We start from the raw sequence: 12,304 nt of genomic DNA, 5'->3' as shown, positions 1-12,304 counted from the left end.
ACTACAATGTTGTTGAGTTCTTGATTCTGATTGGTCAGAAAGTGTCCATTCATGATCCGTCACTGCATAGAAAGCAGGTTTAAGAAGCCCGATTATAAATCAATTTAAGAAAGGATTATTAGACAAAGAAAGAATTATAGATGACATTATGAAGCGTTTATTTAATGCGTATAAAAGGTGTCTCAAATTATGTAAATTTTCCAACATGGAATTTCATCAGGAGTAAAGAGTTTTCGCTTTCTGGCTTCTCTACATTTTAACTGTCAGTCTATGCTTTCGTCTTAAAAGAGAAAACTAGAGGTTGGAATGTTGTCACTGGCTTGGTTATAAGTGGAATAAAACTTTTCTGTTACAAAAGAATCAGTAACGACTTGGTGCCGTGGCTTTTCCATATTCAATCTTCCAGTGTTGGGCAGTCAGGGCCAGCAAAGCCTTCTCTGCTGGCCTAAACGCTATCAGAAGCACTGACCTATTTTTTGTCCAATCAGATTTCAGCCTCTATGTGCTGCCATGTCAATCTAATCTGCCCAGGGCCTTCAAAGTCTATACTGCTGGCCTTTTTACTTAAGTCTCTATAAGTAATGGGTTTGTTTCTTTAACCAATCAGATCTCACATGCAGCATTTTTCCCTCCACTGATTGATTAGTCAGAGGGAAAATGTTAGCCTCAGCCTAAGAAAGGGTTTGTTCACCACTTCCAGACCAGTGAATACGAGCGGTACCACTGGATTACAGCCTCTGAGGAGCGCTGCAAATTATGAGGCTGAATCTCTGGTGACTAGGTTGTATTTTATTTACCTTTTTAGGTTTTTGTCATGTTATTAGACAAATAATGATTCTGAACTGCTCCAGATGATGTAGGTGCACAGTTGTAGTGTAGAGGTTTGGAGTTTGCTTTAGTAAAACGGTATTCACCCTCCATGTGTGAAATGTCTCTCTCTCTGTAATGCCACGCATATAGTATTGAGGGTTTCTATAATTGCGACGTGATAGTGGTGGTATTAAGAGGTGGATTAAGTCGGGTACGTCCACACTGAAGGCCCAGGTACCAAATGCACGGCCCTCCACTGAAATCTTCCCTGTTTTTTTCAATGCCTCATGAACTACAAAACTAAAAAACATTAATCCAGAGGCATATAATGGGAAGCTTCATTAATGAGCTTGTAGAGCTCTGCTTTGGCAAAACACACAGCAGATGATGGAAACAAAACAACCCCAGCTGATAGATGGGATAAATCTAGGCATCCTAATAAATAAAAAACCTAATAAATTATTTTTCATAATACATAAATACAGGGGCAAGAAAATAGTGCTTTTAAATAAAAATGGCATTAAAAGCTACCCTACTACTTGTAGACATCTTCTGGTGAATCAGGGTACTACAACTAAAACACAAACCAGACAGGAGAAAGCAAACAATTATTCCCAAATTCCAATGTTATAAAATACAATCAATATTTCATTGTCTAACATTTTATGACCTGCAACCTTTGAATTTAAACAAAAAAAAAATATTGAAATGTATTATTGAGTAATAATACATGAATGCTATAAATGAGAAGAATGTAAACATGGCACAATCAGTATAATAGAGTTAGAACTACTTTTAGTATCCAGTTAGTTAAATCACAAATCCAAAGTCGGGGTAGTAAAATTGCGCCTGGGATTGTAATGTAATACTTGATGGAACTATTCAGATCCAAAATCAGGGATTGTGTAGCTAGAATGAATTTTATCCATTGTTGTATCGAAACACATGGCTACTCATAAAAGTTGAACCCACGCTTTTTAGTACTGGAACATTTTGCAACAAGCTTATTGGAGAGCTCAAACGAGTCATGGGCGGGGCTAAAAACCGAACACCTACTACATGCAGCTGCTGGGTTTCTGATTGGCAAACCATTGAATTTAGCAGAAAGAATGAATGTGTCAGTAATAATCGAAAAAAGTCATAAAACAAGTATACGCAAGTGTGTTACTTTATGCGGTTGCATTCCGGTGTGAGATGTTTGCATCGTTGTTAGCGTGTCTGCCAACATCCAGATTTGCAATGGCAAGATAAACGCTGTTAAAAAAATTAATTAGGACAAACCAGCACTAATTGAACCTTCATAACCATCAGTCTACAGAAACGTTGTGCGGTCAACTGAACGAAGAGAGAGAGAAAGAGAGAGAGAGAGAGAGAAGATGTGAAAAGTGCTCTGTAAGTAGACATCAAGGCCTCCTGAACATGAAGCTTATAAAGTCTGAAGATTATAGAACCTCATCTGAACACACACACACACACACACACACACACACACACACACACACACACACACACACACACACACACACACACACACACACACACACACACACACACACACTTTCCATTCATTACATTGTGGTAACATTTAAACAGCAGTGATGCAGATGTTCTCCACGACTTGGTTGAACTGCTCAGGTTGGTCTGCGTACACGTGATGAGAGGCATCATCAATTAACTGTGAAAGAAGCACAAATAAATCAGGGAATTTTTAAGAATCTGAATATAAATCTCTAATCTATTAATAAGTTGCTAAAAAAAAGTTTAATTATTTTTCAGAAGTAACTCTTAATTTCCAAAATTTCAGCTGATACTCACCACCACCTGTGTGACGCTTTGGCCTCTGATCTGGGCGACGTAGTTGCCGGTGGAACTGTCCACCCAGGAGTATGCGCCATACACCATGGTGACTGGCATTGAGGATGGCAGAAGGTTCACTCGTTGGATCATTGGCCTCTTTGCCCAGCCAAGAGACCCGCACATGGCTCTGAATCCCACCTCACCACTGAGAGAGAGGAAGAGAGCAAGACATTCAGACAGACATACAGAAAGTTAAATTAGTTGGTGACTATGTAAATAAACACTCTGGTCAACTGTCACTGCTTCATACACACTGTTCAGTCATTTAATGTTTACATGATTAATAATAATCTGATTGTTCTTTCTGGTAAATTCAGTCTTGTATGCAATTTGCCTGCAAAACCACAATAAACAACAAATTCCCAACCTCCCAGTAGACTTGAACGGATTACTTAGGTAAAATGACAATATTAAAATAATCACCAGCGTGTTGTTATGTCGTTACCCTGAAACTTACAGGCGGTCGGTGCATTTTACACCTAGGCCTTAAATGGTGTCCCACCTAAAAAATGACATCATATCATCAAAAAAAGTCATATATTAGTCAAAACATGATTTGTCATGTCATATCACCAACATGCACATGTATTGTGTACAAGTGCCTTCTGTAAGTGCAAATATGCATTGGTTCGAAAAACTGCTTTCCTTTTGTCCTATGAGGCTGAGACTTGCGGAATCGCATTTTCAGCACCTCAGAGCTCATTTCTGACTGCACTCACACAGCTTTCCCGAACACCAGCTGCTGATGAATTTCTAAACCTTTTCCGTCAATACCATCGTTATGACAACGAGGCTATAGAAACCACCAATATTATACAGAAACGCAATATAACAGAGCTCTTGCATAAGCAAGAAACCCAATTCAACAAGTCTCGTTTCACTGTAGCCACAGCTGCACCGTGTGCCATCATCTTTTAGCACCAATATTAACCTCATAAAATGACCCCGGCATTTTCTTCATGCGATACGATTTTCCTGGGGATTTGAAATGAATGCAAATTGTGAGTTTTTGTGCAAATTCAAATTTTCCTTATGAGGTTTTCTAAAAAGTCAGTCCTGTAAATGTTATTACATTGTGTCTGCTAAAAAATAAATTTTTTCCCCTCTCTCTGCCGTTGTGGAATGGAAAAAGCTATTAAAACCATGAGAATATATTTGAGCTTGTGCAGTTTGCTACAGATGCGGTTTGCGAGTTCTGACTAGTGCGCTCTCTGACCATCCAGTCAAAGGATGTGAAATTGCTGACATGATTGGACGCATGCTAGATGTCCCCGGAGTCAGCAAGTCAAAATGTGATTGGTTGAAGCAACAGTTTCAAGCAAGAAGATTCCTGCAGTTTTTACTGTAAAGTGAAACCTATCACCCTGACAACACATGATGTTTCAGCTGAAATCCGATTGGACAGATAACATGAATGTCATGAGAAACACTGTTCTGTTACAGAAAAAGTAATAAACACCTCCTGTCCAATCACATTCAAGTATTCAACTGTTATGACTAGAATAATCTGCTTCACTTAAAATATATTTATGCTTTTGTATGTGTATAGATTTAACACTGAGAAACATCCTGCACACTAGGAGGTTTCATCAGACTGGATAACTGGATTTTTTATTTATGAGATTTAAATTTTTTTTTTATAAAATACACTCAATAAAGTGTCCTACCACCGGATTCACAGAAATTGTTGGTTTACTATGGAAGGATAGTCCGGACAATATTCAAAAGGAATTGCAAATCGTATTTTGCAATTGCATTTTCCATATGTGGTAATGTGGATATGTTCCATAGGTGTCCATATAAATTGTGACATAATCCAAACGGAATTGCAAATCCCGCATTACAGTTTGCATTTTCGCGCACGCGTAGTGACTGACGAATTTCAAATGGAAAAGCAAAGTTCATTTGCAACTGAATTTCCTGTGTCTTATGGGATATGACCAGGTCATATTTAAATAGCAATATTAATGACCATGTTTGCGTTTTCACTTTCTCTGCGTTGCACTTTGTAGCCCGCCAAAACTCAAACGGAATGGCAATTCCCTATGCCAATTTCCAAACACTTCAACAGTTTTGCATTCCGTTTGAAAATTTTTACATTCCATACTTTACAGCTACTGGATTTAAAAAATCTCATCTGACTCATCCAGTGTTACATAGACATACTGGCCTCTAGTGGATTTTGAGCAAACTACAGTAACAAAAACAAAAAAACAAACAAATTTGTTGTTACCTGGGAGTTTGTGCATTACAGTGATACAGATACTCAGTAACAGTGTTATCATCAAAAAGATCCTCAAACTTCCTTCTGAAATCAGGTCGGAATCTGGTCACCAGTCCTGGACCTGAACAGAAAAAGTCATTAAATAATAAACATTTGATCCATTTACACCAGTAAGAAAACAGTGAGGTTGAGTTTACATGCAACCCCCTGACTGCATCTCACCCAAAGGTCCTGCAAATCTGATGATGGCCAGAGGGTTAAAAAAACTCAAGACAGATGCCACTGCTTTCACCCAGCGAGGTGGTCCTGGTCTCTTGATCTCTGAAACCGGACCCGATGAGCCGTCTTGCTGAGGCGGTGGTTTCTCTGGGAAACCCCAGGGATCCACTAAAATCAGGTGGCTGACTCTAAGGAACAAGGCAACGATATACATGTTATTCTTTTTTTTTTATATATTTTTCAGGGTTTTTTTTTTTTTTTTTTTAGCTTTCTTTTTATTTTCTGCAAATTGATTAACACACAATTTGTTGTGCATCTGCATCTGTTGCTCAGCAAGAAGCTGCTTAAAAAAACCTAGATACTCTGAAATATTCTGCATCTGGTAGATGGAATAAAAAATATATCGGAAATCGTTAAATTAACATGTATAAGTAATGTGACAGAGGACAATTTCTACATCTACATGATGAAAGCAATAATCATGTGTTGATCTGATTACAGGTTGCTCATATTGCTGACGTTGAGCCGTTATGTTAAGGTGACTCATTTCAATTTAGTCATTCTAAAGATTATGCAAAAAACATCACTTAAGAATCTCCAAAAAAAAATGATCAATTAATCATTAGTACCTCTCAGGATACTGAATGGAATATGACGTTGCTAGGTAACCTCCTAGGCTGTGGCCCAATAAGATCATGCGCTCCAACCCTAGGCTCTCCCTCCACTGTTCTATAGAGTCGACAAACTGCTCCTCGGCTAACGTAGCGTCGTCGGGAAAGGTGGGCCGTGAGCTGCGCCCGAAACCGAGCAGGTCGAAGGCGTAGACGGGCCGCGAGCGACATAATGCGTCCAGGTTTCGGATCCAGAGGCCGACGCCACCTCCAAAGCCGTGAACCATCACAAGGGGGATCTGAGAAGCTAAGAAAACAAACACAATCACAAACATAATAGACGGAGTTTATTTCACTTAGACGTTTAAAACATTTCAGTAATCCATGATGACTGATCAGTATGTTAAAAAATAATAAAGCTGTATTAAAGTCAATGGTTTTTGTAGGAGTCTAGATTGAAACACCAAACTCGTTATATTACATAGAAAACACGCTACCTTGGTCTGAAGGTTTGCGTGCTGTTTTGTTGCTCACTACCAGGGTCCATATTCTGTTCTGATTCGGCAATGTGACAAATCGTGACCACAATTCATTCTTAACACCTTAATAAACACAACAAGGAGAGAAAGGATAAACAAGCATGATCTCTACCAATGCAGGGAGAACATAACTATTTTTTTAAAGAGCTATACAAAATCATTAATCACTACAGCTGGGTAAAATCTTTTTCTGGCACATACAGGAAAGAATTTTAGCTTCTGCACTCTTCAGCAAGGACATAGATGTCGGCTGCCAAGATGGCCACCAGGACCAGTTCCCTGAGTTTTGCCTAAAGAAAGGAGGAACAAATGAAAAGTGAATAATGAAATATAAAGGTGATGAATTAGGGAGGCAAACAAAGCAAAGTTTAACACCTTTATTTACACACGCACGCGCACACATCACATAATCACATAAACTTATGTGTGAATAAATAAAGCAGCGTTCATAGTTTTTTCTCAAAAGGAAGTGAATATACTGGAAATGCATCGTTCTATTTGGATTATTATAGTCACATCATTGGCGTAGCGCATTCGTATCTGTTGCTGGATTTACGTTTATAGAGAAAGCATTATCTTGTTTAAAAACAGTGATGAATTGTATTCCTAGTACTGGTATGACTTATAGTTCTGTACAAATATAGTATGAGCATAACATGAGAATAACATTGATGTATAGTATTAGTAGAGTACAAGTATATTATGAGCATGGTATAAGTAGTAATAAGTACAGTAATCCCTCACCAAAAATCTGCAAAGTGGCAACCTAATATGTATACAGAATACCTGTATATCTTAAGGCTTTATAAACCGTCCCTACGCTGTCTTGTGTTGCCCTACGCTGTCTTGTGTTGCCCTACGCTGCCTTGTGTTGCCCTACGCTGCCTTGTGTTGCCCTACGCTGCCTTGTGTTGCCCTACGCTGCCTTGTGTTGCCCTACGCTGCCTTGTGTTGCCCTACGCTGCCTTGTGTTGCCCTACACGGTCTTGCCCCAACGCTGTCTAGTGTTGCCCTATGAATGCCCTATGAATGATGAATGCCCTATGAATGATGAATGCCCTATGAATGATGATGAATGCCCTATGAATGATGAATGATGAAGATGATGATGAATTAAGTGTGCAGTACTAATGATGATGAATGTTCTGTATACCCAATAAGAGCATTACAGCTCTTCTGAAAGCTTCATTCTTTAGGCTAAAACTAGCCTAAAGAATGAATTATCATCATCACCTGCTTATTATCAGCGACAAATGCGCAAAACAAAATTCGACATGTTCCATGTAAGAACCTGTTACAGTGAGACAGTGAAAGGGATTACTGTATAGTATGAGCATAAAATAAATGTGTATAGTATGCAGCAGTTGCCAACTAAAGTAGAAGAATAGTCAATATTCATAACAATGAATAATAATAAACGTTTGTCATTATCATTAAACTATTAAATGCTAAATAAAATGATATTCTATCCAGCCTATTGCTGGACATGATTTAAGTAAAGTATGACTCAGCACTAATGGTGCATAATAAAGTACAAGAATAGTCATTATTCATACTATTTTATTACAGAAAACGGTTCGTAGCCTCTCGGTTATAAAAAAGACTTGATACGTCAACATCGTCAACAACAACACAACAACATCAACAAACAAACTTCCTACCTGAGATACAGGAATATGGTATTTACTTACTCTAATTCATTCTCGTCTTGCATCCTGGCTCTCGGAGGAGGAACTGTTCAACATTCCGGAAATAATAAACGTTTGTCAGTTTATATGTTTTATAATATTTCTAGTTGTGTATCAGAGGAACAAAAGGTTACCGCGTCACCTAAGTTCCTCCACACACACACACACACACACACACACACACACACACACTCCTGTTACGTAATCTGCTCGTTTACCGGTCAGCTGACTCCACGTCCCAATACACACAGCAGCCCTGTGCTCTTGGTGCTGTTTTTTTTTTTTTTTTAACGCAGAGTAACATAAATTAATGATGTGTCTAAAGATAATACTTAGCTACAATTATTATTTTGTCAGAGTTAAAAAAAAAAAAAAACGCATTATTTTCATTAAAAAAAATCAACATATTACGCGGAACTATCGGTCTGATACATGTTTCCGTAGTAGAGGACACTTTTAAAGTAACACCTACTACGTGTTGATCACTCGCTCTAGCACGCAATTTCTTGGCTGGGTCCTAAATGGTTTATTCAGATAGTGCACGTTGAGTGTTTCTTGGTGTTTATAGGGAGTGGCCTAAATGTTACTTGCTAGGTAGTGCGCGAGATTAGGGAGGACGGTTTTATTTGGGACTTATTTACCTGCCTCCTACCTGTTGAAGGTGCGAAGCGGCGCTTTAGACGCAGGAGCCATGGCTGTTTCGATGTTTTCGGTTCTGTCGCGGTTTTCGACGGAATACTCAAGTAGCACCTCTCTGAAACTCAAAGTAATAGATGCGTATTTGCTGTACATGTTATTGACAGGAGCTTTTCAGTTCCTGTATTGCACGCTGGTAGGGACTTTTCCGTTTAACAGCTTTTTGGCCGGCTTCATTTCCTGTGTTGGGTCGTTTATTCTTGCAGGTGAGCTTCCTGGTCTACAGCAGACATCTAATAGGTGTTCTAATCCTATTACTCTGATTTATGATATCAATTATGAGCTCAGTTAGAAATAACAAACCCATACCTTAAGTACTGGTTTATTGTTGATTATTTTACATTGCATTCTCTCCCCCTTTTCCATATAGTGTGCCTGCGCATCCAGGTCAATCCACAAAACAAAGGACACTTCATTTATGTGTCACCAGAAAGGGCTTTTGCTGACTTCCTGTTTGCACACACCATCCTCCATCTCGTGGTGGTCAATTATATTGGATGAATGAAGCTCAGCATTTCAGCTGGTGCTTCTTCTGGCAGGTATATATTCCGGGAACATAGTTGCACTCACACATGCCGGGTTGCTGTTTAATTGAACATCTCTTATTATATAAGTGAACATTGCTGCTATACACAAACTGGCTGTATTAAAGGAGTGTGTGTGCGATCCATTCATTTGCTCGTGGGTATCTAATCCAGCTCTGCAGGTTTAAATTCCAGCCAAGCAGAAGCCACACCTGATGTGAGGTTGAAGTATGTAGGCTTAACTGTAGAAAAAAAAAAGCACAGGAAAGACGAGTCGGACTTCATCCACATCTTCCCACATCACTCAGTTCCTACTACCTGGGTGGTGTTGAGCCACAAGCCACATGGTTGGAGACCCGATTTAGTTCATCCCACCCTGGTGGAATTGAGCCAAAAGTCCAGGGTTTGGAGTTGGACTTGATACATTACTTCTGACCTCATTCAGTTCCTCTTAACTGGGTTGAGTTTAGCCAGTTAAGGAGTTAACCATGATCAAGCTCCTCCTACTTAGCCAGAGCTGAGCTGAAAATCTAGGGGGTGGAGTCAGACCTGATCCAGTTCTTCCTACTTGTTCATTGTTGAGCCAAATGTCATGTGGGTGGAGTCAGACCCAATCCAGCTGTTGCCTATTTGGGTGGAATCTAGCTAAAAGATTAGGTGGGTGGAGTCAGAACTGATCCAGCTTCTTCTAACTGGGTGGGGTTGTCCAGAGGGTTGAGAAACTTGTAGTTCATTCTGATTCGTGTTGTAGTGTTGTAGTGTTGTGTGGGTTAAAGAATGGGATATGTTTATAGGAAGATTTAAATCAGATCTGGCTCTACCCCTGGATGTTTGGTTGTGCAGTGAGGGTTAAGATGAACTGAAACAGACAGAATCCTGCTTGTCTAGAGAGAAAAACCCCAATGCTACTATTTATAAATAAATATTTAAATAAATAATTTTTTAGTGATCTGTATATAAATCTCGCCTGAAAAGTACTGGCACTTAGTACATGGCGAAATCACACTCCTGCATTACTCAATTTTACCTCTAAATGCCACGGGGTATTTGCTATAAAGGGTTCTTAATTCTTTGCATGAATATATCTAGAAGCATGCAGGAATTATATATATATATAAAAAAAAAATGCATAGATTTTTTTGGTTTGTCATGTTGTTCATGACCATTTCAGTCTTCTTTACTGCTTCCAATAAGTTATTTTCTCACTTGTCTCTTCACAAGAAAAGTGAGTTCAAGACTGTGAAGCTTGCTAACAAACGATTGCTCTGTTGCTCATATCTCATGAGATAAAAGAATAAAGCCAGACTCTTGGCAGACAAACACACACACACACACACACTTGAAAGGTGCCACTTCTTCTCAAGGAGAAGCAACATTTGAACAGATATTTTTATATCATGGAAAAGTAGTCTTGTTGATGAATAAACTATTTCTTTCATAAACATATCTGGAAAAATCACAGACTTTTTTTTTGAAAAGGAGTCAAACACAAGAATTATTTAAATATATTGTCTTTTTATTCCTTTCTGTTCCTCACTTAGGTTGAACCTTAGAATAAATAAGCACATAAGCAAGAATGTCATCAAAGGCAACAGCCTGTTCATCTAAATATGTTCAGTAATCTAGCTAAACTGTATCTGTTTCTCTGTTCCAGGTGTGGAGATGACCAATTCTTTTCTATGGACTACAGCACTTGCTATGAAAATGCACACTTGAATATGTTTAATATTGTTGTTTTTACTGCCTTATGCTTGCGCATCTCAGGAATGAAATTTTTTACATTTTGAAAAGCTGTTACATTGGCAAAACAAGGAATAAAATTTTATAAAATCTACAAATTATCTTTGTTTTGTTGTAGTGTAGCTTTGTAGAATTCATTACTTTCATTTTTGTGTAGCCCTCTTACTGATTCACTGGCTCAAACTATGTTTTTACATACATGTTTTATATTTTACACGTGAGAGGCACATCTAAATTTACTTGGTGTAATTTGTAACCCCAATATACTGTTATTAACCTCGGGCTTCAGACTTCAGTGTTTCTTTAAGACATTCTCTTCTATCACCCAGAAACAACATGATAATATATTGTATGAACAATAAACATTAATTAACAGAAACAAATGTAAAGAAAACAAAAGAAAATAAAACCCCACAGAAGAAATAGTACCCAGCTGGTATTTAAGTCTCTGGTTGGCGCGCTACGTTGGAGCTCATGTGAATGTGTGTGCAGTTGCTAGTACTCACGAAATCCAATGGAACAGTGAAACTTATCTTTGCAGTAAACAAAAATGTGTTAAATAACCAGAATATATTTTATATTTTTAATTTTATAAGTACTCGAATTAGAATGGTTTTATAACAATTTTGAGGAGTTCCCAGAGATGTTAAGTGCTAGTTGGTTGTTTGTCCTTCACTCTCCAGTCCAACTCATCCCAATCCATCTCAAATGGATTTAGTTAGGTCATTTTGGAAGCCATGTCATCTGATTTAGCACTCTATCAGTGAGTGTTCAGCACTGAGTGTTAATTACCATAATTTGGATTTGTACAGTATTTGTTTCAGCACATTGGGCACAAGACAACTGATGGTTTGAAGCACATTAAAAAGGCAAAAAATTTCACGAATTAACTTTTGAGAAAGGATCCATGTGACTTGAAATCCATTCCAGGTGACTACCTTGCGAATCTAATGAGAGAATGTTATGAGTTTGCTAAACTGTCATCACAAAGATAACAGTAGCTACTTTGAACAATCTAAAATATAAAACATATTATGGGTTTTTAACACATTTGTTTACTACATAATTGCATATGTGTTCCTTCATAGTTTGGATGTCATCAGTATTAATGTTCAATGTTGAAAATAATAATAAAAATAAAGAAAAAACACCTGACTCCTGGTTACTGTCACAGCGATCCGATCCCTGTAGAAACAATATTTTTTGCTAAATCATAATTAATCTAAAGCTTTTACCAGGAGTGGGGTTTGAACCCACGAGGACATTTGTCCATTGGATCTTAAGTCCAACGCCTTAACCACTCGGCCATCCTGGTGGTCTCTTTTCTGGTTGATCTTTACTCAAATTGAGTCAGTATTTCTAATAATTTTGTTTTGGGATTAAAATGTACTTTGGC

The 12,304-nt window shown here is 38.2% G+C and overlaps 2 protein-coding genes across 2 annotated transcripts; one reads left to right on the top strand and one right to left on the bottom strand.

Annotated features, from left to right (window-relative positions):
• Nucleotides 1–134: 134 nt before the first annotated feature.
• Nucleotides 135–8,375, bottom strand: abhd4 (abhydrolase domain containing 4, N-acyl phospholipase B). The gene is made up of 9 exons (XM_083525325.1): nt 7,952–8,375; nt 6,462–6,550; nt 6,219–6,323; nt 5,740–6,028; nt 5,114–5,298; nt 4,901–5,012; nt 2,626–2,812; nt 1,034–2,485; nt 135–797 (listed from the first exon to the last, which is right to left on the bottom strand). The coding sequence occupies exons 1-8, from the start codon at nt 7,972–7,974 to the stop codon at nt 2,396–2,398; spliced, it is 1,080 nt and encodes a 359-aa protein (XP_083381451.1). The 5' UTR covers nt 7,975–8,375; the 3' UTR covers nt 135–797; nt 1,034–2,395.
• Nucleotides 8,376–8,490: 115 nt separating this feature from the next.
• LOC310717400 (dolichyl-diphosphooligosaccharide--protein glycosyltransferase subunit dad1-like) lies at nt 8,491–11,006 on the top strand. The gene is made up of 3 exons (XM_083525350.1): nt 8,491–8,850; nt 9,015–9,183; nt 10,823–11,006. Exons 1-2 carry the CDS (start codon nt 8,640–8,642, stop codon nt 9,143–9,145), a joined length of 342 nt encoding a protein of 113 aa, XP_083381476.1. The 5' UTR covers nt 8,491–8,639; the 3' UTR covers nt 9,146–9,183; nt 10,823–11,006.
• The last annotated feature ends 1,298 nt before the right edge of the window (nt 11,007–12,304 follow it).

This window comes from Silurus aristotelis, assembly GCF_946808225.1.
Source record: "Silurus aristotelis genome assembly, chromosome: 22".
In the NCBI taxonomy this organism is placed as follows: domain Eukaryota; kingdom Metazoa; phylum Chordata; class Actinopteri; order Siluriformes; family Siluridae; genus Silurus; species Silurus aristotelis.
Note: the sequence above shows the minus strand (reverse complement) of the source record. Positions and strands in the feature narration are given on the sequence as shown.